Raw genomic sequence first — 25,084 nt, forward strand, 5'->3', positions numbered from 1 at the left:
ATGCAAAGCAGAATAATTCATTTGTAATTAGAGTAACCATGCAATTACTTGATTAGATTTCAAAATAGAATACTTAGACATTCAGTGCGGCAACAGAAGCGAAATTCAATAGATTTTATTCACAATTTTTTGCTGCTTTTGCATAATTTAATCTTGTTTTTTAGAGAATTAGGTTTGACTACAAATAAAATATTTATGAATTATAGAATTTATTACCTTAGTTGAAAACAATTCAAGCTGAGGATAATTGAAGCTGCTAAAGCTAATTCATACTGTCGTTGGTTTAGAGGAAAGTCCATATGAGTAACGGCATTCCAAGTTATAAAGTATAATATAGCTCCTATACGATTTAAAGTTCTTTTTTTTTTGGCATTGCAAAAAAAAAAAAAATTCTATTCGTCAATAATAAATAAGTTAGGGGCTTTCAAGGTATATTTGACTAGGCAATAGCGAACTTTTCTGAACAGATCCGAGCTTAGAAGATGGACTCATTTGCCTACAAATAACTGAACTCTGGAGTCATGGTATCGTATGTGTGTATATGTACCTGTTCCGTTACCAACTTTAAACCAAATCTGTACCTAAATATATATACAACCTTAAATACCCACAGCACATTATTATTTATATAACCACACCTGGAGCACCCTGTAGGCATCTGAGCGTATGCTTTGACAAGCGCTCAACCGTGATAACAATTTTTATTTTTATTTTATTTTTTCATGCCGAACCCATTTGAAATTTAACTGAAAATCAACATAAAAGAAGAAAATGAGAAAGCAAGCCAAAAATAAGTTGAAATGCCGATCGATTGGGGCGCAAACGCTTTGAAGTATTATCCGCATGACGTATACGCCATGTTGTACAAGCACGTATGTAGCTATGTATGTGTGTATGTAGAACTGTTGGCTGTTCGGCCTTGCTCTTGGCCTTATCCTTTTAACCTTCGACAGCTGCGCCAATGCCAATGACAGCCGTGTGCCATCGAGAGTTGCCGGCTAGCAGAGTAGATTGCACAAAGCACTCGGAAGGCATCTAGATGCTTCGCCTGGTCTGGCCTGGCCTTGTTGCTTGCCGCATGGCATATGCTCTGCTGCAGCTGCGGGGGAGTCAAGCTGCCAATTGCAGTTGCAAATACTTATTTTCAAGCGGAAATTGCTTCAACTAGCTGCTGCTTAAAGCGGCCGCACAACTTGCATCCTGTTCGTTCGCATCACTCACCTTTGCACTTTGATTGCGCCCGCTTTGGATTTTATTTTAATATAATTTTTTATTTTTATTTATTTTTTTCATGTTTTGTGAAATCCAATTTTACTTAACATGATTTGATTCTCAGCGGAATATTGCCGTTGCTGTTATTTATTAATATGTGCGCTTCTACAAATGGATTTGCCGTGTTTCCGTGATTCCGTGTTTCCGTGCGGCACTGGGAATTATTGCAGCTGGGTTAACTGGCTCCTGAGCTGGGGTTTCATTAAGATATTTCGTGGCATATGAAATTGATTGTAGCTATGGGAGCTAACTGTAATATGCAGGAGCTATATGAATTAAATATAGTATTGAACACAGACTCGATGAATTGAAGAGTTTGAGAAGCAGCATAGGGAATGGGTTTACGAAAAGATTATAATATAATACAGATGGGGATATAATAATATTACAGCTCGATTCAAGATAATGATAATACTGAGAATTTCAACCGAATTTCCATTTCCACAATAATAAATGCAATTAATTATAATTTACTATTTTAGATTACTCTCGTTTATTTCGTCATATTTTTGTTTATGGATTTCGCTTTGTTCGTTTTTGTACGCTTAAATTTGCATATAAATATATATAAATATAAATAAATATGTTATATATCAATATCAATCAGATATAGCATATATCAATTGGGTTTTAGCATAAATTAAATTAATTAATAAATTCAATTGAACTAAAAACATATGCGCTATCTCTCTCTCTCTCTCTCGCGCTCTCGCACTCGCATATTTGCATTTTAACATAACAACAATTTGCCTATGAAAATTAACAATTTTTTTTTAGCTGAATCAAAGATAAGTGAAGGTTTCGTTAAAAAAAACGGCAATAATAAATATAAATTAAATAAATAAATAAATAAGCTTAGCGATTACAATAAATATGCCTTAATCTTAGTATTGCGTATGAGGAATGGAGTTGGAGTGTGTGAGGGAGAGGGCAGATAAGCTCGAGCTCTGAATGATTTTCAGTGGCCGCCTGAAAGTAGGCAACGGAAATTTTGCACAGTTTGACAGTCGCTGCAATTTCTCATATTAAACTAAGGGAAGGAAGAGTTTTGTGGATGACATTTTATGAGTTTTGTGAAAGCGACGCTGCTGCCTATGAACATACATATACATATATTTATATTAAATATCCAATATAAATATCTATAAATATATGTACATATATCGATAGGTCATTTCGCCACGGCAAAGTCCTCTAAAAACTATTTGTTCTATATACAGTTTCAATGTGTGTGTGTGTGCGTGTGTGTGAGTGTGAGCGTGGTTTATTTCACACCCGTTATGCTGCGCAGCCACGGCTTATAGAATGTGGTACGCATATAGACACCCGGCAGATAAGGCGCCGCACACTTGATGCCATGCGATACAGTGCCAGCCAGCTCGTAACGTCCATCGGGACGCTGCAGAACCAAAGGACCGCCGCTGTCACCCTGCCAAAAGAGTTGATTAAAAAAGTTTCGAAATAGCTAATGGCGGCATTTACCTCGCACGAGTCCTTCTGCCCGTTGGCATAGCCCGCACAGAGGAACGAGTTAAGTATCTTCTTATTGTGCCCGGCCGTGTGGAACATCTCCTGGCAGACGCTGTTCTCAATTATTGGCACCTGTTGCGTGCGAAAAGCCAATTAAAAGTTGTTCGTAAAGCGGTTAATCAATCAGCATGGGCTAATAGCTCACACCGAGAGAGAGAGAGAGAGAGAGAGAGAGAGACACTCACCTGCACCTCCTGCAGCACCGAAGGCACTCCGCCGCCGTACTTGAGTCGACCCCAACCCGTCACGGTTGCCATGCGACCTGTGAAGTCTGCCTGATCGTTGGGCATGCAAATTGGCACTGTGAGGGAGATGAGCGTGATTAGCATGATAAGTGGAAATTCTTTTAAATATAATTAAATGGGGTGAAGGCATTCTTCCTTTGAACTGTTTATTGCTTTGATGAGACATAAGTAAGATAGTCGTCAGACGGCAACTTGGTCTAAAGTCTTATCTATTTTTTTGAATGAAATGCCAACAAGTCCAACAAGCCCATAGGTCAGGTCAGGTTCAGGTTTTTCTTGACCTATCGGCAATATTTTCAGTTATCAATTCTGGTTATAGATATAGTGCTGAGACACAAGATAAGTTATTCAGTGGACTTGCCTCTACCAAAGCAAATAGTTGTGCTCTAGTCGGGAGTATCCGACTAGTAGACATAATTAACTAAATTTATTAAATGGGATTAGATAAATTTTGCGTTTAATATAAAGTTGATCACATAGAAGAATAACATAATGAGGAATGTAAAATTACATAATGTTGACTACATAATGTGGAATGTAGTCAACATAATGTAATTCTTCTACATTATGTAATATATTTTATTTGCATTCTGGATCCCTAAACTTTTTTTGCTCCATCTATTTTAAATAGGAGAGTTTGACAATATGGCGTTATTTAATTATACGACTAGAACAGTAAATTTAAGGGTCTCAGGCAAGAGGAATTGATTTTAAAAGCATTAAATTTTCATTTCTTTACACATATTTAATTTAGTACAACATCACCCCATGGTTATACCCATAAATCCCTCCCCTCACTTACCTATATGCGTATCAAATTGCACGGGACTGTCCATTTCGAGCAGTGCCAGATCGTTCTCAAACGTGGCCGGATCGTATTGACGATGCACAATGACGCGTTTCACATTCTTCGTAACGGGACGTTTGCTCTCCAGATCCCCAGAGATATCAAACTCGCCCATGACAGCGACCAAAGAGGCCAGAAAACTAAAGTAGAGCAAAAATTAAATAAACAAGAAAACTCAGTTTAGCTTAGCAACTTACCCGGGCTGGCAATGGGCAGCGGTGATGACGTAGCGACTAGTGATTAGAACGCCGCCGCATTTGTTCTTGGTGAAGAGTCCCAGCCAGGTGGATTCGCGTACTAGAACCTGCCAGGGAAAGGCGCCAAATGTGGAGCCTTTTCCGCCGACAATGCGACCCGATTTAACATGTGGACGAACGCCGCATTCTGTTGATGGGGAGTGAAATGTGAGGTTAGGAGTAGGGAGTGTTCACAAAGCGAGCGAGCGAGTGAGTGAGTGAGAGCGAACGAACGATTGTATCAAATGTGAGCGAGCGAGCAACTGACGAACAGCCAGAAAAATAGTTACACAGAGAGAAACGGGGGGACAAATCATTGCGGGACGAGGCAAGAAACGGATCAGGGAAAGGGAATGGAGTCTAACTAGGCTACTTTACGTGGATCGGGGACTAGGGAAATTGGGTTTCATTAGGCTACTAAGAACTAGCTATGTGACTATGTGGATAGCGTATGGATGGTTTCAATGATGGCGATGCCTGTGGACAGGCCGTTTGAGCCGACGACGTGCTATAGTTTTATTTTTTTTTTTATTTTTTATTTTTTATGAAATGATTGAAAATGCAGGGATGGATATTTATTGGATGGTATTAATCGATTTAGTTGGCAAGGGTTAACGAACGTAATGTGTGCATGAATTATTAGAGACAAGAGAGAAAACAAAGAATAGAGATAGATAGACAGTTTGTTTTCGGGGTCCAGGCTACAAACACTCAACACTTACGTATTTTGCGTCCGTTGGCACCACCGTAAGAGCTCAGCGTTCCCTGCTCGATCTCGTTCTCGTGCGGACTCGGATTGACATCCTCCTCGTCCTCCTCATCGGTGAACTCGTCGTCGCTGATGGGTCGGGCCGTGGTCTTTGTCGTCGTGACACGTTTCGTTGGCCTCTTGGAGCTGGGACGTCGCGTTGTGGTGTTGGGGCGACGCGTTGCCGGTTTCCGTGTGGTAGTAGTCGGAACTTTCCTGTTGGGCGCCTTGGTGGAGACTCGAGTCACAGGCTTCTTGGTGGTTGCCTTCGGCTTTGAGGTGGTGGCGACGCGCACAGGTTTGCGTGTGGTCTTCTTGTTGACATTGGTGGTGCTCACCAAGCCGGAGGAGTACGTGGATGCTGTGTTGTTCGTCTCGTCGATCATGTCGGCCAGCGCTTCGAAGTTGCCCTGCAATGAGGCCACCAGCTTGTGGACGAGCGTGTGCATCTTGTCTTTAAGCACCGTGTCCTCGACAAAGGAGGGCGTGGCTAGCTCCAGATCGCTGGTCACGGCGCTCGAGGCGGCGGACATGTTTAGATTCGGATTGCGCACCGGCGGGAAGTTGACGAAATCATTGGGAGAGGTGTACGTCTCCTCGACCACCTGGCCCACCTTCTCGCCGGGCACCGAGAATGCCGGATATGTGGGCGTCGGCCCATAGTAACCCGGAAAGGCGGGCTTGTCATCCGAGGGCACACCGTACATCGCCTCAGTGGTCGACTGTGTGTAGGTCAGGTGCACGGGACTGCTGCTAGCAGCGGGCATGCCGAAGTAGCCCGGATCCTCAAAGTCATTCGAGCTTACCGCAGACGGCGTATTGCCGGGACGTCGCGTTCCCACTGGCCCATAGATGTACGAGTTGGAGGTGGTCGAGCCGAGCTTCGTGTCATCCCAGCTGTTGGCTGGCACCACATTGATGGTGGTGGGCTTGGGCGTGATCAACACCGTCGGCTTGGAGGGCTTGGGCGTTATATTGATCTGCACAAAGCCGGGCTTCTTGTGGCTATTATAGTTGCTCGTGGGCTGCTGTATGTGGATGGGTGTCGAGGCGGTGGCATAGAGCGGCGCCTGGTAGTTGCCCGGCGTCGAGCCCAAGATATTCTCGGCGGTGCTCTGTATGAATGCATCGAGCTTGTCATCGGCCATGAACAGCGGCGGCACCTTGTCGTAGTGATAGTCCACAGTGGCTGGGGGACGCGGAGTGGTCGGGCCTGTTACGTAGCTCGTGGAGATGGGCTTCGAGGAGACGGGCTTGCGCGTGGGCGAGCTGGCCGCCGGCTCGTGATAGTTGAGCACCGACGGAGCGGACTCGGCATATGTAGCTGGCGCAGGTGCAGGAGCTGGAGCTGGAGCTGGCTGATCGTAGCTAGCTGCTGGAGAGGCTGGCTCATCGTAGCTGATTGCAGGCGTGACAGACTGATCGTAGCCTGGAGCAGAAGCCGATGAGGATTGGTCGTAGCTGACAGTGGGCATAGCGGGCTGCTCCTGACCATAGCCGGAGCTGGAAACTGCTGCAGGTTGATCATAGCTCTGAATCGGAGCCTGTCCATAACCGGATTCCATCTGCTGCTGTTGCTGTTGCTGTTGCTGCTGGTTGTAATTGCCCGCAGGCTGTTTGATCTGTATGTGGGTAACGGGTGACTCCTCGGTGTTGTAGCTGCTGCTGGGCTGAGCCGGTCTGCGCGTGTTCTGCTCGCTCTGCACCGGCTTCTTCTTGATGATCGTTGCAGGCGTTGCCGGTTTCTTGGGCGGCGGCGGACGCTTTGTTGTGGGCTTGGGGCGTGGCTTGGGGCTGGCTGTTATCAAAACGGGACGTAATGAGGAGCTCTCCTGGTGGCTATCGTATTGAGGACGCTGGGCCTGCGTCGTTGTCGTGGCAGCCAGGTAGCTGGCCGTGGGCACTGGGCTGGCTGTGACCAGTTTCTCGGTTTGCTGATAGCCGGAGGAGGTCTCATCGTATTGCTCCTGCACTTTGGTGGTGTGTGAGGAGACTGAGACCTCGGGGGGCAGCTCATCATTGTAGTGCTGCATGGTGACCATGCCGATGTAGGATGCCACCGGACGATTGCCGCTTGATGGACGCACATAAGCGGGTGAAGGCTGGGGCGCCTCGGTATAACTGTTCGTAATCTTCTCAAAGTTCATCTCAGTATTTCCCTCGAGCGATGCACTGCTCAGCTGTCCATAGCCGGACGGCTCACTGTCCGCTTGATTCGAGTCGCCTTCCATGTAGGACATATCCACGGGATAGGCGATGCCCATGACGGGCATTTTGTTGAACTCCGAGGTGTGGGGAGCCTGCGGCGACATGGCATCATTGTAGCTCGTAGCGGGCATTGTATGCTCCTCGAGTACGGCGGACTGATCATCGCTGTAGGTGGGACGCGGCGTGGGCAGCTCGGCGGACTGACTATTCGTGGAAACGTCTTGCTCGCCGGATAGCTTGTCATAGCTGAACTCGGTCGTATAGCCGTACTCCTGCTGCTGCTCCACCTCCTGCGACTTGGTCAGATCGTTCTGCTGCTCGTTCTCGTTCTGCTGATAGTAGCTGGACGGCTGAGCCGTAGCCGCTGGCTCACTGTGCTCGGCTTGCGGTGCAAAGTTGTATGACGGCGTCTGCTGGCTAACCACATTGTAGCTGGGTCCATGGCTGCTGTGGTTCAGCTGCAGTATGATCGACTCAATGGAGTCCACGTGCGTGGTGATCGACGAGACAGTGGTGGGATTGCTCTGCATCACGGTAGCGGGTCGCTTCTCATTGTTGTAGGTGGGCACCAGAATATATTTATCATCCGCTGCGGCGGTGGGCTGCGTGCTGCTGGACGAGATGTAGGACTGAGAGGCAGGATGCGATTGCTGCTGTTGCTGCTGTTGCTGCTGCTGCTGCTGTTGCTGCTGTTGCTGCTGCTGCTGCTGCTGCTGCTCCTTTGGTGGCTGCACATAGACTGGCTGTGGTCCATAGCCCGTGGAGAATTGCAGATCTTCGACGAGATCCGCATCAGCACCGGGATGCGTTATATCGCTGTGCGTGAACTCGCCGCCATCCAGTATCAAATGATTGTGATTATGCAGATTGGCGGGCTTTGGCTTGGGCTTCACCTGCTGCACAGGTCGCTTCATGACCTCGGCCAGCTGTGGCACAGGCTTTGATTGGGGCTTGTTTTGGGGCTTCGCTTGAGGCTTCGGCTGTGGCTTGGGCTGCGGCTTGGGCTGCGGCTTGGGCTGCGGCTTCGGCCTGGGCGTGCTAACTGGCGCCTTGGTGGCTGCAATCTCCTCGAAGCTGTTCGACTCGGAGCTGCTGTGCTCCACATGGCCGTTGGAGATCTTATTGGGCACCTCCGTGGTAAAGGTCACAATGTCATCCACATGCTCCGGCGGCAGCGTGGCCAGCACCTGCATGACGAAATCATCATTGTTTGGCGGCGATGAGAACGTATTGATCTTCACGGAATGCTTGTGCACATGTATGGACGGTGGCTGATCCGTGGGCTTCACCTCATTGGAGTTGACCGCATCGTTGTTCGTCTGCAGCTCCGCCTCCTGCTCGAACTCCACGCTGGCTGACTGTGAATTGGTTGCCTCTGTGGAGCTGCTGGCATAGCTCAGCTCGTCCTGTGCGGCAGGCTGCACACTCTGACCCAGACTCACAGTGCTGCCCAGCTGCTGATAGACCTTATCCAGATTCTGTTGATTCTGTGCGGGCTGCTCATCATTGAGATGTTGGTACTGTTGCTCCTGCTGCTGCTGCTGTTGCTCCTGCTGTTGCTGCTGCTGTTGGTACTGTTGCTTCTGCTGCTGCTGCTGTTGCTGCTGCTGTTGGTACTGTTGCTCCTGCTGCTGCTGCAGTTGCTGCTGCTGTTGATACTGTTGCTCCTGCTGCTGCTGTTGCTGCTGCTGCTGCTCTCCATAGTTCTCATAGGAGGACTGCGCTGCTGCCTGTTGTTGTTGTTGCTGCTGCTGTTGTTGCTTTTGCTGCTGCTGCTGGAAGTACGCATTCTGTGCATCATTGATCAGCGTGCTGGCCAACTCATGGGTATGCGGTATCTGACAGCAGGCACCAAATAGAAAGCCATCCATGCAAGCGCCTACCACCTCGCCGCCTCGTTGCGCGCACTCGTGATTGAACATGCAAATGGTGGGGCCATTGGAGCGTGGATCCGAGCTGGGCAGCGTCTTGGTAGCGCGACAATGTTTGGGCGTAATGCGATAGCCGCCAAACAGCTTACGACCAGCTGCGAAGAGATGGAGAGGGAGAGAGAGAGAGATGGAGAAGGGAGAATTAGAAATGATATCGAAAGCATATTATATTAAGGGCGATATTGAGATATGTCTATAGGAGCGAGTAAAGAGAGTCCTTAACTTCTATCTTAGCTTCATTATTTGAGTTAGACTTGAGTTGTTCTAGTGTTTTCATAGGTATATATTTAGTTAGAGTATTATCTGTTAGCTTTTTTGTTAAAGATCTACTTGAACCCAATAAGATGACTATTATCGTCTTTCTAGTTATTCTGCAACTTTGATGTCCTATCTCTTCATGGAAATAAGGGACTTCCATCTTGTCATATCTTCGTAAAAAAGGATCTTCTGTCTCTCAATATATTCATTGCCCAATCAATCAATCTAGCAGCTCTTCCCATTCACCTTCAACCTTAACCCTTACCACTCTAGTCTTAGGCATTCATTCTCTCCACTCATCCAAGCCATTAGTTAGTTAGTCATGGCCATTCGATTCGTTCATTCAATCAGGACAAGCTCTCTTCTATCAATAGAGTTGTTTACTGGCTTTGGTTGCCTAGCGTTTTATGGGCTAGCTGTAAATGTAATTGTGCTTGTTTTTCATTTAATTAGCAACTTAATTGTTAATTGATTGCGACCACACAAAAAAACGATTTTGGTTAGCCAAAGAATCTAGCACTCGCAGCTGCTCCAATTTCTCAAAAAAAAAAAAAAAAATAACCCGAAAACCGAAAAACCCAAACTTTGACAAGCTTCTTTGGAAATGGGAGCACGCAGCCGGCAAGTGGAGCATCGAGCCGACGCTTGAGGTGTTAATTGCCAAAATCAAGTGAGACCCGGTGCCAGTTTTCAGAGCAGGCAATCAAATCAATAAACGGCCAAATGTCAAGTGAGTTGCAACTCGCTTTCAATTTGCTAATGAGCTGAGTGGGTTGAATGCAGCCTCGCGCGACATCATTTGCCAAATGAGCTGGAAAGCAGACACCAAAGAGTGCAACAGCCGCACCACCAGCCGCACCACTGGCAGCAACAGCAGCTTAAAGTTGGCTTTGAACTTTGACATTGCAACGGCAAAGGCAGCGGCAACGGCAACGGCAACGACTTGCGCACTTTCACTTGGCAACTGCCTTTCGTCTGGCCCCAATTGCCAATGCTGCTTGCTTCTCATGTTAATTGAGTTTCTGGCTTTGGATTTTTTTTTATTATTATTTTCTGAGCTGCTTTTAGCGACTTTTAGCCGTTTTGGAGCTGCTGCGGCTACTTCATAACGCAATTAAATGCTCGGTTTATGGTTTCCCAAAAAAAATGTCACTTTCATTTCAAGAATTCCACTCTCAACTATCTAATTTTCGCTAGCTAAACCAATTATTTACAGTTGCCTGACTCCGATTGCCATTTCTCGACTGTCGATTGTCGATTGAAGCGCCCAAAGCCTTTGGGTTTGGAAACGGAAACCGTCTGAAAGCTAATTAGAATGCTAGGCAACAATCATTTTTAAAGAATTATAAACAAATTAATTGACAATCAGTGAGAAGAACTGAAAGTGTTTAGAATTGAACGAGCAAAAACTCTTGTGTTTGTTTAATATTTTAATTATTTGGTGAAAGAACGTTAATCATGAGCATAAGAAAGTTTTCTATTGGGTATTGCTTATATAGCCTTATATAGCAGGGGCTCCGTGAACTATAAAGAATTTGTTGCATTGCATGTAAAACTTAAAAGTAATTTTGGAGTAACTCTTGAGATGATAAAGTTAAAATTGTTCTTATTTTTTTTTTTATATAAAAATATATAATTTCTTTTTAATTTTATACTTTTTATAAAAATATTTGACTCTTTTTGTATACCTTGAATTGAAAATATGTTCATCTTCTACCTTTTATCATCATAATTATAAAGCATACTTCGGTTTGGTGGCATAACCTCATTTTGTTTAAGTTCTTAAGATGCTATCTAAATATTAATAGGCAAGGAACTCAAAAAAAGACAGAGTGAGAAAGAGAGAGAGAGAGAGAGATAGCTCGATATATTCTACATATAAATTGCTGAGATTCATTCTAGGGCTCGTTTCTAACCGGAGACTTCTGCTAACTCTCGACTCACTCTGAAATCGAAACTTCTCTGTACTTAGCATATCCAAAGCTGTCCATGATTCGTCCCCCTGCCTTTATCAGATTATAAACTCGTAACCCTTCTTAACTCTTCTTCTTTTCCTACTAAGTGTACTTTATACTAAGTATAGATTTATTTAAAAGTACTGCCCATAAGTAAGATAAGAAAATATAAACTCCCATTATTAAATTCACCATTGCTCAATCGAACTTTATTGACAATTGTTGATTTTCTTCAGCCCATCAACGCGGGGCAACTTTAAAGCAAACCTGTTGTTGCAGCTCCTGCTTCAAAACGTTTTAATAAAGCCAAGAGTAAATGAAGTTCAAGTGAAAGTAAACACGTAAAGCGAATAAGTTATCAGAGGCCCAACAGCAAAAACTCCAATTAGAATGTCCAGTACGTAGCGCCCGTAGCTTCCAACTCCAACACCAACCGCACGAAATAAACACAAGACAAAAAAAGCCATAATTGCGAAAAGTGATAGTGTTTTGTTTGACTTGGTCATTTCATTTCATTTCATTTATTTATTTAATTTTTTTTCTTAAGATTTATATTTCTTCATTTCGTCCGCAAGTTTATAAACGATTTCGTTTTTCTACTCTGTTGTTGTAATTTTTTTCTAATTTTTTTTTGTTGTCTTTTTTCCTTTTGTTATTAATTTACTTGCTCTTTGTGGCTCTATTATTTGCAGACGTTTCGCATTTTTATGATTCGACACTCAAGTGCGCTGAAGTATTCTTCCGACAATCGTTAAAAGTTAGTAAACCCCACAAACGATGTGAAATTGCCGCGAGCAACAACAGCGCTGTTAACTGTTGCCGAGTTAACAAAGTGAGTCTGTTGCTGTTAACATAACTGTGGAGAGCGCGCTGCTGCCTGTTGTGTTTTCTCTGCTCGTCTGACTGTCTCTTAATTATGGAGTTTGGCATAATCTGCTTTGCTCTAAGCTGGGTAATTTATTAGGGCTAACATTTGCTTTGTTAATGGCCAAGATAGTCGATCAGTTAGTAGCTCAGATGATGTCGAGTGTGTGGAAGCTGTTATTAGTAGCAGAACAGAAGCAGCGATAAAGCAATGAACTTAAGCAGTGGACAGTGTTAAAATAAGAAAATTAAAAAATCAGAGTAGATATTTCAAGAGATGTTTTATATATCTCAGTTCAATCAATTAAATGCTCGTTCACGGAGTGTTTGGAGTGTATTAGTTTTCAGGTCATTGTCCGATTTGCTATCCTATTGCTTGTTCGCATAGAAACATGAAATTTAGAATATAAAGTCAGTTGGCCGAGAATGAATGCATATGAGTGGTTAAATCTATACCGGTTGAGGAGCTAGAAAGACGTATATATTCCGAAATATTTCAGCAAAACTCATCTTCCCCACAAAGGGATCTATTTATTATGTATAAAAAAAAAATATATATATATATATAATAATAATTTATCCATAATATTACTCAATAGAAACTATAATAAAATAAAATAAATATATAATATATAACTAAGTTAAGTCTATGCCTCATAACAATATATTAGTTTATATGGATATAAGATATACGTATAGAAATATTTAGATTTACATCTTTTATTATATAATTAATAAATTGTTTAAATCAGCAAATAATTTAAATTAGTTAGTAATTTAAATTAGTTTCCCGCTCTCAATTTCCTATTCTCTGTTAATAATAAATATGTTAACTAGGTAGAGCTATGCCATTGAAACTGAACAATGCTTGACAAATATTCTTCATTCTCACACCAGACAACAGCTCTAAGAAGTATCGTTCGTTATGCTCCGCAATCTAGTAAATTGTGACCTTTACGCAACTCCATGGCTCAGTGGAGTCACATAAAAGAGAGCGAGAGCGTGTGAGAGAGAATGGGAGAGATGGGGAGAGGGAGAGATTTAGCTATTCATAAAATATGCAAAGAATGCTTCAACGTGTTTGCTGCATGAGCATTAAATATTTTTATCTATTTTTTCCTTTTTTATTTATTTTTTTATTTATTTTTTGGGGCGCACCTGCTACAAAGAGAATGAGTCGAGAGCGAACGTAACTGAGCGCGCGTGACTCTTAAAGTTGATTTGTGATTTGGTTTTTGGGTCTGGGTCTGGGTTTGGGTTTTCGTTTTGGTTTGGATTTCAATACAATTTGGCATGCTATGCAGTGCGGTGGTGTGTTGACTTATCAGACAGACTGTGACCCTAATTGGCGCAACAAGAAATTCAAGTCAATGTAGCGTCATAATCGAAACGTTTTTGCATGCAAAATGGGTTACAGCATCGCAGCAGCAACAGCAACAGCAATTGTGACAACTGAGAGCGGGCAAAAAGCCGGCTCACACACACACACACAGATATATATATATATATATAAGCACATGCACATTCACATATACACACTGCGACGCTCTCTGGACTTGCTGTTAAGCGTAAGTGTGTCAAATGCCTGAGACACATACATGTATATGTATATATTTATATGTCTTTATTTCTTTTTAAATATTTTAAATCTTAATCAGCTTCATAAAGGAAAAGACGCAGCTGAGAATGAGCTAACAGGCTGCGCAGCATCATTAATTATGAATCTATAGCGCAAAAAAAATAGATGAAAAATATGAGCAACATTTGTCTGCTACAAAAGAATCATTGACTAAACAACTTGAGTCCAATTTGAAATCCAATTGGAGCTCGGTTCGAACATCATCAATGATGAGCTCTTGCTGTGCGACAAACTTTAAATGCTCTAGTCAGACTCAACTGAGAGTTGAGCTCAACGTCCAATTAGATTTCGAGCTCGAACTGGAATGGTTACGGCTATGTGTTAGTATGCCATTATGGCTGATAAAAGTGAAGAGAGATAACACTAGAGTATGAAACACTAATTCTTAGCTTTGATCCAATTGGAATTCAGTTCAATAATCAATGTCTAACAGCTACAGTAATAAGAATTTCAATATTTAATTAAGATATTAAAAAATAGCTGCTACCGCTGTGTGTCACACTCGACTCTAACTAAGATCAGTTCCAGATACAGTTCCAACTCGAACGTCAATTGGTAAACACGAAATTCAATTCGAAATGGGGAATGGGAAATGGCTTTGGCTGTAAACAGTTAGCGGCTGCATTTAAAACGCATTCAGTGAAATTTTACATACACACACGCAGAGCGACGAAAATTAATTAAATCATGAAATATGCTGCACGCCAGGCCGCGGCAGAGCAGCGCTGATCAGAGCAGAGCAAGGTAGAGCTGAGCAGCTTCCCAACTGTGGCTGAGAGTTCGAATTTCGAAGAACTTGTTTTCGAGCCAAAAGAATGTAAACAAACGAGGCGCTTTAACGGTAAAATGGAAAATTATTATCGATCAATTAGCTCAGCGTTGCAAAAAATAAAAAATACAAAACAAAAAAAAAAAGTTTATAGAATTTCTTTAAAAAAAAATCTAAATTAGGAGTTTTATGGAATTATATGTTAACATGCAATCGCACGTGCTGGATCGAGTTTCTATATAGTATTCCTAACTGGTTTTGCATACATTTTTATTTGCTCTGATTGCAATGTGAAAGTGTTGAAAAATTCTTGTTCTACATTTATGTAAATTATAGAGTTGCATTTACTAGAAAATACAATTTTTAGAAATTTAAAAAAGCTGAATTTTTAAAATATAGTATTATAAATGTACAGTAAAAATTTCCCCCGAATTGACTGCAAAAAAAAAAAAAGATGATGAAGCCCCCACTTTTGTCCCCTTCATCCAACAGCTTCAGCTTAATTTCACTTTTCTTAGACAAAAGGAAAACTGTTTACAGTTGGCTTATCTTTTTTTATATTTTTTCTTTTGATTTTTTTTTATGAACCTCTAACGCATGATTTGGGTCTACAACTAATTATGACAACAAATTCAACAATAATCATTCGACGAGCTAAAGCGAGAGTTTTTTCCCAACCTCTTCATCTTCTTCTTCTTCGTCGAGTTGTTTAAATTGAATTTGTTTTGTGATTTGTAGCTGTTGTTTTATAGTTTGGTCTTTCATCTTCAACTTCTTTTTTATTAATTTTAATGGGCTTTACGTGCGACTCGTTGCTACTATTACCAGTAGCTAGCTATCTCACTCTTTCTCTGGCATCTCGTTCTGCAATGTCACGCAAGAAGTTTTCCGTTTTGCGTGTTGAAAAATGAAAGTTAATTTGTTTCTTTATGTTTATTTTGTTGCAGTCTTTATTTTGGTTTCCCTCGTATTTGTGTAATAAAGTATTTGACCCCCGTACATCGCGGATCTCTCAGGGTCACAGTGGCTGCAAATAGTCAGTGGCAGCGCCATGAAGCCAGCTGCCAGCTGAGCTGGAACAGAATGTTACCCAATTATTAATCGCAATTTAATTGAATTGTTTAAGAACACAAAACAAGTACAGCTGGAGCAAACAACATATTAAGCATAACTTGTTGCATGCTCTGATTGGAATATTTGTGAATTGGACTGTGCCATGCAACATCTATATGCATCTAAACGATTTGCACGCAAAGCAAAGCACGCCAAACGGGAAGACAGCGGTGGTGCCTCTTGAATTACATAAAATTGCATTTGAAAGTCGAATACACACATGCACACACTCACACACACACACACATATGCTCATGCCCATGCTATGCAGATGCTCGCATTTGATCCCGACTGCGCATCGGCGTCGCTGCTGAAATTGGCACAGCCTTCGCATTGGCAGCAGCTTCGTCGCCTTCACCAGCCACGCCTCCCCCGTCGCCCTCACCCCTCGCACAACCTGTGGAAATTGTAACAGTGACCCAAATAATATTGCGGCGACCGAAAAGACCGGTAATGTAACAGTGAATGTGCAAGTGCCTACCACTGCTGACAGTTGCTTTATACACACACACACACACATTCACACACACACGCACTCACATATTTCTCTGCCTCATACAAAGTTGTACGTATTTTACGCATGCAATTCTAATGGGAAATTGCCTGTTTGTTGTTGTTTTCTTATTTTTGCGAAACCTGTATGATAAAACAGGCGAACGCAAAACAGTGATGCGCCAAATGCACAGTGCGGCACGACTATCGACAATAAATAACTCAATTAAGCATGCACTGCAGCAGCTTGCAAGCTGCAACTTGCAACTGGTATTTTGCCAACAAAATAAATACTAAATTCTGAATATCAAATTTAGTACATAGCTCGTTGCACAGCAATTAAGCATATGCGTTTGAACTAGTTCACTTGCGTGTGAGCTGCATACCAGCCGCTCGTGCGTGCAAGCAAATGCAATTATCGCGGTGAGATCGCCTATCGATAAGCTTAAGCCGGCCATCGAAAATTAAAAAAGTTGCCAAAAATTTTGACGCGCGTGTCAATTTAGTTTCTAGTGCGTAAATGGCATAAAAATGTGTAAATCTGTAAAGTTGTCGTGATTGCCTAATGCTAAAGTGTGAAAGTGTGATATTTTTTGTTGTTTTTTGAGTGAATTAAGTGCTGTCCAGGGTCAAGCAGAAAGTGCGTGACTTATGTGTGCGTGTGTGTGTATGTGTGCATTGCAATACATATGTATTTCTCTTTGCATTCTCATTGAAACTTGTGTGCGTTGTTTCTCTTTTCTCTCTCACGCAGGCATCACTTTGTAAGGTAATCGCAGTGTCAACCGCGCACCGTCTGTGTTCTGCGACTCCAACAGGTTGCGCAGCGACACCAAAAACAGGCCGAGCCGAGCTGAGCGGGGCCGGGCCGGGCCTTTGGTCAAGCAGCACCACACACACACACATGCGCACGCACACACACAGCTGTAGTTATGAAAAGATATCATGGAAGTTGTTGTTGTTGGTGTTGCTCTTTGAGCCAGTTTCGTTTAGCTGCCCTGCTTTATTGTTCAGTGCACAGTGGGTAAGTACATGAATTCCGTTTTGTTTTCATTACGACTTTTATTTTGATGATTAATCCTATAGCCACTATTATATGTATGTATGTATGTGTATTTTTTGCCTGGTCATTCGAATGATAAGAACTTTGGAAATGATAATTATTTTTACTTGTATTGTTTTGCTGAACAATGAATTTTTTTTTTTTTTGGTTAAGTGAAAAGTTTGACGTGGAGCGCAGCAGGTAGAGGATGGCTGTGCAAAAGGTTTTCTCTCATTCCCATCTCCACTGCTCCTACCCCTCTCTCTCTCTCTCTCTCTTCCTCGCTCAGCTGCAATGACTGAATGCAATTGATGGGGGGGTCTTGGGAAAACGATCCTAAGCTTTTATGTCAATAGTGCAAAACGCTGAGCTTGAACATCAAATCAAATATGAGGAGAGCTAAACTAAACTGAAGAAGATCGTTGTGCGTCGCGCGCAGTGAAAGTTGTCGGCCGCAATAAATGACATCATTTTTGGCAATAGCCTCATTTCCAATCGATAACCAAATAGCAATCGATAGGCAGTGCATACAGAGAGAGAGAGAGAGAGGGGTAGCGACAGAGGCAAACAAAAGATCTTTATTTTTAAATTTTTTTTTTGGATGCACACACACGGAAAAAGGTTTATAATGACAAACATTTAATGTCTATGCAAATATCATGCGAAAAAAAAAGTAAAAAGAATATGTGATAGACTCAAACAACAACGGAAGTAACTACCAACAACAACAGAGCAACAGCAACAACAACAACAACATAGGAGAGAAGTAGCGTAGCCAGCCAATCGTTAGTTAAGAGCATTTCACTTTCACCGCCAAACATGTCAAAACACAAATACACATTCGACATTTTGCTATGTATTTCCTGTTAGATGCAGCCATAACAAAAGCTCTGCTGACAAGTCGATAAATTTGTCAATTACAAAAAGGAAAACTCTAGGCCAACAATGAGAGCTTGATGAGCTTAAAAGATAAACTAAGTAGCCAGCCAAATGGTGACGAATGGGTAAAAATGTGAGTGGAGTGAGTCGAGTGAATGAGCGCCAATGAGTAGGTATGAGTAGATATGAGCAGGTATGAGCAGGTATGTGTATTTAGACACTCTTCTGTTTGGCATGCACTAATAGTTTGCCAGCTCTGCTCTCGGGCTGAGGAAGTGCAACTGAATTGCCATGTGATAAACGAGTGTGAGCTTCTTTTTTTTTCTTTCTTTGTTGTTTTATGTGACTTTGGTGAAATGCTTCTTGGACACGGGCCTGGGCACTTGATGTTGATGATGTGTCACAGTTTTGCTGTTGTTTTTGTTTTTTAATGCGATTGAGTTAAGTTTTATGATGTGGTAAACGTTTGTGGGAAAAATGTTTGAAAGAAAGTCAAAAACAAAAACCGAAAAAAATGTCGCTTTCACATTAATTGCAAAATGAAATGAAATATGAAATTAAATTAAACAACCTTGCGTATGCGCAATTTAAATAACTTACAGAAAAAATAATGCGGATAAAATCAAATTAAGTTAAAAAGTCTTTAAGCTGAATTGATTTTTAAGCACAAAAATTTGCCAGAAGCAAGACAGTCAGGCAGTCAGGGCGCGAGAAAGAGCAAGAGATAGAGACTGAAAGAGATGGCATTTTGCTTATGTAGAGCATTTGACCGTGCAGCGGTAAAAACGTGATCTCGAAAATTATATCGATGCCAACAAAGCGACGAGCAGCTGAGGCAACTGACTAACTGACTGATTGACTGTTGCTGCTGCTGCTGCCAGCAACAACAACAACAAGAACAACAACTGCAACTTGTGCTGCCTTTTAGACTGCAGTCTGCAAAATCTTGGCAAAGTCTTGCAGCTTCTTGCCTCCAGGCAGTAGCTCTCTGTGTGTATCTGTGTGAAGCGTGGAGTGAGCCGCAAATTACCGCAAGCTCAACGTCAACTGCGGGCCGACAAGTGCACAGACGCTAACTGGCACACGTTGCGATCAGAACCTGTACAAAATTTGCCATTGTTGTTGTTGCTGTTGTTGTTGTGGCTACTGGCCAAGACATTTTCATTTCGCACGCGCAATCAGCTCGGACAGTGAGCCGCGGGTTTTTCTTCTTTTTCTGTACAAATAAAAATTGAATAGAAATTGAAAATTGTTTTATGCAGCAACAATTGCAGCACAGACACACACACACACACACACACACACACACAAGCACACACTCACACATCTGTTGTTAATGATAGATTGTGTGAATGATTGGCATTCGCTGTCTCTGACCTGACGCAGCAAAGTTTGTCCCGCAAAACGGAAGCATTGCGTTTTCTTTTCTAGCTATGGCAACCTACAAAAGTGTTTGTTCAATGATTTGATCATTTGATCATAGCAGCTGCATCTGTGTGTGTGTGTGTATGTGTGTGTGTATGTATATGTATATTTCTGTTTGTGTTTGGCTAGAAGTTTTCACAACGTTAGCTGCATAAACAAACTTCAGCTGTGTGTAAACCTTGCTTAGGGCTCAGAGTTTAATAACCTAAGCGTCGCTTGCTGTGCTTGAAGCAGATTCTAATTGAAATGCTAAACTAAATCTTATATAATATATATTTATTTATGATAATGGGTGCTTGTGGTTTTGAAAATTATATTGCTTTAATTGAGCTTTATTTATTATTATTATTATTTTTTTTTTTATTCATTTTCTAATGGAAATTTTCAATTAAAATTTATATAATATATTTATTTATGATAATGGTTTCTTGTGATTTAAAAAATCACCTTGCTTGAATATAGTTTTATTTATTATTATTATAATCATTTTTATTTTATTTTATTTATTTATTTTTTTTTAAATTAATTTTTAGCCAAATTAATTGATAACAAGTGTTAGTTCTACTTTCCATTGTTTTTTTTTACATTCTTTTACACAAAATTTGAGTATAATATCTTGCTTATATGATTTATATCTCGTCGTATTATATACTTTATGAACTTGTTTAATATCAATTGTTATTGTCGATTATGGGATAATCTTTATATTATAAAATTAATTGCTATACTTCAATGCAGAATATAATAATTTTATTCCAAATGATTAAAGTTAATATAAAGTAAAAAAAAAAAAAAACAAAAAACAAAATATATAATAATGAGCTTCAACATTCTTAGATTTTCTTCAATTTGCTCTCAATTGTCTTTCAATAATCAGTCAGCTCTTATCTCCATTCTAACTCAACACTCTTAACTTGATTAATATTTCTACAGCTTCCACTCAGGAAGTCTCGCCATATTAACATAATTTTCACTCAGGAAGTCTTTTGCTAGATCAACATAATTTGGTCTAATTGTGCCACATGATTAACAGCTAATTGTGTCACATACTCTAATTGTAGGCACATCTCTGCAAGTCAAGTCAAGTCAAGTCGAGTCAATTGTTTGCTGCCGCTCAAGTTTGTCGCCCAAGCCTTTTGTTTTCTTACGTTGCTTTCAGCGAATTCAGCACAGCTTGAGATATTTTTGTGCTATGCAGCTTAAATGTCTCAAACTCAATAGCTTGTGCCAGTGCCTTCGATTCCAGCTAATAACCTGACACATTAGAAATTTGTTTCACTTTTTAAATCGGCAACAATTAACACGAAAGCGACTCGCTAAAAAACTGCCATAAGAAAGTGTGTGTGACACATAGAGAGATGCGCACAGGCCACAGCTAGTGCTTGTTTGAATAGTTCAAACTGGCAAATATATATATATATAAAAAAAAAAAACAAAACATTGTCTTCGTAATGTAGCATAAAATGAACCAAATAAATGCCAAGTGCGTTGCGCTTCTTCAAGCATGTGTGTGTGTGTTAGAGTGTGCGTGTGTGTGTTTATGTGTGTTCATATATGGAAAGTCACATTTTCTGTGCCAAAAGTTTTTCATCTGGAATTGACACAAAGGCACAGTTTAGCTACTTTTTTTTTGCGCTTTTCGTTTTTGGCCATTGTCAAGACCAGCAGCAGCTGCTGTGGTTGTTGTTGTTGTTATTGTTGTTGCCTGCCAGCTTGTGCTTTCACTCGCCTTCAAAGTGTCGAAGTGACACGCTTCGATTTGTCTCATCGAGAATTGTATGCCATGAGCTAGCAATTTGCCAAATTGATTTTCATTCAATTGTTTAGTTCAAAGAGAGAGAGAGAAAAAAAAAAAGAAGAAAATAAAACAAAATTCTTGCCAACTTTTCTATTGTCAACTTTCTATATAAATTGATGTACCATATATGTACCATATATGTATGTGTATATATTTGTTTTCTAGATCTATATAAATGCTTACCGCCGTTCGTTTCAATTGTTGATCTAAATCCACTTGTTGTCTGCACAAATAATGCGCCTATTATTATTAAAGTTGTTAAAGCGTTGGAAAGTAGTTGCCGTTTTGTTATCGTTGTTGTTGTTGTTGTCGTTATTGTTGCTGTAGTTCTTGTTGTTCTTGCTGCCGCTGCCGCTGCCGCTGCTTTTGTTGTCGCGTTTGTGCGCGACGCTAACGCCGGCATAACCCACTTAAACATGTCTGCTTTGGTCCGTCGCTGGACACTATTCCGGCTAGACGCTTCGTCTGCCAGCTGAATTTCCACTTAGTTAAAGGTTTTGTTTTTTCTCTTCTTTTATTTTTTTTTAATGTGGTCGAGTGCGAAAATCTAACAGCGTATTGTCGTATGTTGTAATTGGAAACATACACGCGGACACACACAGTTACACGCATGCAAATGTACCGCTACGGCCAAACAAAAGACTTAGGCAACGAACGCGTTTCATGCACGAGCTTTACAATGAATTTCGTACTAATATTATTATTATTATTATTTTTTATAAATTTATTTTCTTGAGCTTTAGCACTTTGAATTATGGAAGTTTCGTTGCAGCGCACTGTTGTTTATGCAAATAGATATATAGTTTAATTGATTGGCGAATTGTTACAGTTGCTAACAACGAGGCTCTGATCGAAGCGCCATGCGTCCGGTCAACTGAACGTTCCGCGTGTATCTGATTGTCAGCGCTGCCCGTTTGCCAGCGCTGGCCGAACAGATAACGGACCTTTGCCACTTTTGTGTGGCACAACTTTCACTTTAACGCAAGAGAGCCAACAGCGAGCGAGCGATCGACCGAGTGAAAGAGAGAGAGAGAGCGAGAGAGTTTTGTTTGAGAGCGCGTGTACGTGCGAGTATTTTGTTTGAGACGCGAGTCGCTTAAATGGTAAACATTTCTATTTTGGTTTCTACTGGGGCTACTGATTCGGCTGCTATATATATTACTGTTAGCGTGCTTTCTCTGTATGAGTGTGTGTGTGTATGTGTGTGTCTATACGCTGGCAACGTCCGCACGCGTGCGCGTTTCAAACTCAACTGAAACGGTTTACAGCGAACGCTTGCGGTTAAGAGCAGCTCAGTTGACTGTTCCGTTAGCAGCTTAACATATGCTATTGCTTCTGCTGCTGCTGTTGCTGCTGCTGCGATTGCTGCTGCTGCTGTTCGCTGTTAACTCACTGTTGCAGACTGCGTCACATAATTGCAATTTGACAGCCGTGTTGACAGCAATAGATTTTCTTTTGGGCTTTGCAGCTTTCGCTGTGGCCTGGACACACGATTTACATGCTGCGATATTTCGCAGGCGCTGCTATGTTAAGCAAGGTTGTTGGCCCACTGCTAGATCCGTTCATGGCTAATAACAAAAGACTCAGGAGACAAACTTGGCAATTAGTGCATTCAAAATTGCTAACAAGCATAGCAATAACTGTCATCGACTATGCGTATGTATCTGTGTGAGCTTGTGTGTGTGTGTGTGTGCGTTTGTGTGTGTGTGGGCCTCTAACCTGTCGTTTGGCATTTCCTTGACCCAAATTTCACTGAGCTTAGTTTGTCAACGTCTTTGAACACGTCGCTGCAGTTGCTGCTGAGGCTTGGCGTAGCGAAAAAAGAAAAAAAAATAAGAAATGAGGTAAAAAGTAGGCATTAGCATAGTCAAGCTGAGCCGGTGCCAGGGCCGGGCACTTGGCTGGTCAAGCGTGGTGGAGCTACGCCACGATCTTTGTGTAGAATTTCACTTTCGTTATTGCCGTTGCTGTTGTTGTTGTTGCTTTGTGATTGTTTTCTTTTTGTGTATTTGGCTTTTTGGCTCTGGCTCTGGCTCTCTGTGGTCAGCGGCAGGCAGCGGCTCGTTAGCCATTGAAATGGAAAACATTGCGGCTTTTGACTTTGCCATTTTGGGCATGCCGGGCACGTGGGCGTCCCATAGCCGCACATTATCTTGATTCGCTCGGTTAGAACGTTTTGTCTGGCTCTCTGAGTACTTTCACACCTCTCAGCGCGAGCTCGAAACACTTTTTCCCAGGCGTATCTATTACGACACACAATCTACTCGCACCCTAGATCAGTGATTATAATTTAAATGATGTTTTAGCGTACCATGCGTATTGATCGACAATAAAGGTAATAAAAAACCGAGTCAGCTTTCTCTAAGGGCCGAGACAAGGCAAGTCAAGAAGGTGCCAAAATACAAAAATTGAAAAACAAACGAATCGAGTCACAATTTAGCCAAAGCCGTCACTGATTTAGTTAGTTGCGGCGATTCTGCGCTTTGTAGTGGCCGCTGGCCACATGGGTTATATAATCGAAAGCAGTTCGGAGACACAAATAAATAACATTTTGATAAGCATTCGAAAAGCCATTCGATTCAATGAATGAGCCCCAAATTTTGATTTAATACAAATCGTAGACATTAATTTGGGTATTTGAGTTTTAATTATGCTCGAAAACTTTTCAAACGTGTTTATGCTGCTAATGAAAGCAGTTGGATGAATTTTCAAATTGATTTTGTATTTTATTTTATTTTATTTTTTGCTTTTTTTTTTTTTGTTTAAGGCATAAAATATAATGCAGCTATAGCTGTAGCTAATCAATGTATGGTATGAGAAATATGTTGAAATAAGCGAGCTAGGAGTGCTTGAAGAGAGTTAATTGATATGTTTTAGTAAATACATTTCTGAAGCTGACATCTGATATGGTATTAAGATTTAGTATATGCTCGTCGCTGAAAAACAAAAACTTTCTATCTAGATGTTATAACATACTCTAGCATTTATTATTTAACAGATGCTTTAACTTTAAGGTTTGCCATTGGGTAGAGATAAACAGGTGGAAGGGGCTGGCATGTCTCATTTATTCAATCTATTTATCAGTATCAAGCTTTTAAATCTCTTTACTTTACTTACTTTACTTTACTTTACTTTACTTTATAGGCTCAGCGACGCTTTCATTCTGTCACCAGCTGTTAATTAAGCTATGTTAAGGCTTCCATCTCAAATTTTATATATGCTATACTTAGCTTCAGCCATAAAGTTGAGTTTTCCGTTGACATTCACCACATTTTGCTCAAGTGGCGAAAAACGTTTAAAATAATTTCATTGAAAGGTTTTATTGTCGATCTTATTGTTTGCGACATTTGGCGGAATAACAATAGAGACATTTATCTATGCAAAAGTTTTATGATAGAAGCTTTCAAACTGTGTGATATCTTGGAATTCAAGCAGCCAGATAGATGGAGAAAACGGCGGATATAGGCTTATGATTATTTATTAAACTTTGATTCTAAACAATACTCTGTCTTTTACTATCGAGTAAGGTTATCTTAAGGTCAAGCTATACTCAACTGTTGCTAATCTTAAGATTCAGAGAGCATAAATTTTCAAGTAATCAGGGCAAATAATATATAGAATAGAATAATTAAATAGCGATAGAAAAGTAGTACTGCAAGCTTCTTATATTATATTTATTTATTTATTTTTATATATTTAGGATAATAAACGTTACAAAATTCGTGTCAAAATTCCAATTAAATATAGAATAAAACAAGTTCTCATCGAAATTATTTTCTTATCAACTTTAAAGCAACTCCCAATGCTTAATTACCTCAAGTTTACATGGTCCG

The 25,084-nt window shown here is 41.2% G+C and overlaps 1 protein-coding gene across 1 annotated transcript; it reads right to left on the bottom strand.

The window, feature by feature from the left end:
- Positions 1–1,745: 1,745 nt before the first annotated feature.
- LOC6578840 (serine protease filzig) lies at positions 1,746–22,520 on the bottom strand. Its single transcript, XM_032730443.2, has 8 exons — positions 21,435–22,520; positions 8,747–9,112; positions 4,853–8,587; positions 4,092–4,278; positions 3,850–4,034; positions 2,988–3,103; positions 2,755–2,874; positions 1,746–2,701 (listed from the first exon to the last, which is right to left on the bottom strand). The coding sequence occupies exons 1-8, from the start codon at positions 21,667–21,669 to the stop codon at positions 2,537–2,539; spliced, it is 5,109 nt and encodes a 1,702-aa protein (XP_032586334.2). The 5' UTR covers positions 21,670–22,520; the 3' UTR covers positions 1,746–2,536.
- Between the last annotated feature and the right edge of the window lie 2,564 nt (positions 22,521–25,084).

This window comes from Drosophila mojavensis, unplaced genomic scaffold, assembly GCF_018153725.1.
Source record: "Drosophila mojavensis isolate 15081-1352.22 unplaced genomic scaffold, ASM1815372v1 contig_80, whole genome shotgun sequence".
Lineage (NCBI taxonomy): Eukaryota > Metazoa > Arthropoda > Insecta > Diptera > Drosophilidae > Drosophila > Drosophila mojavensis.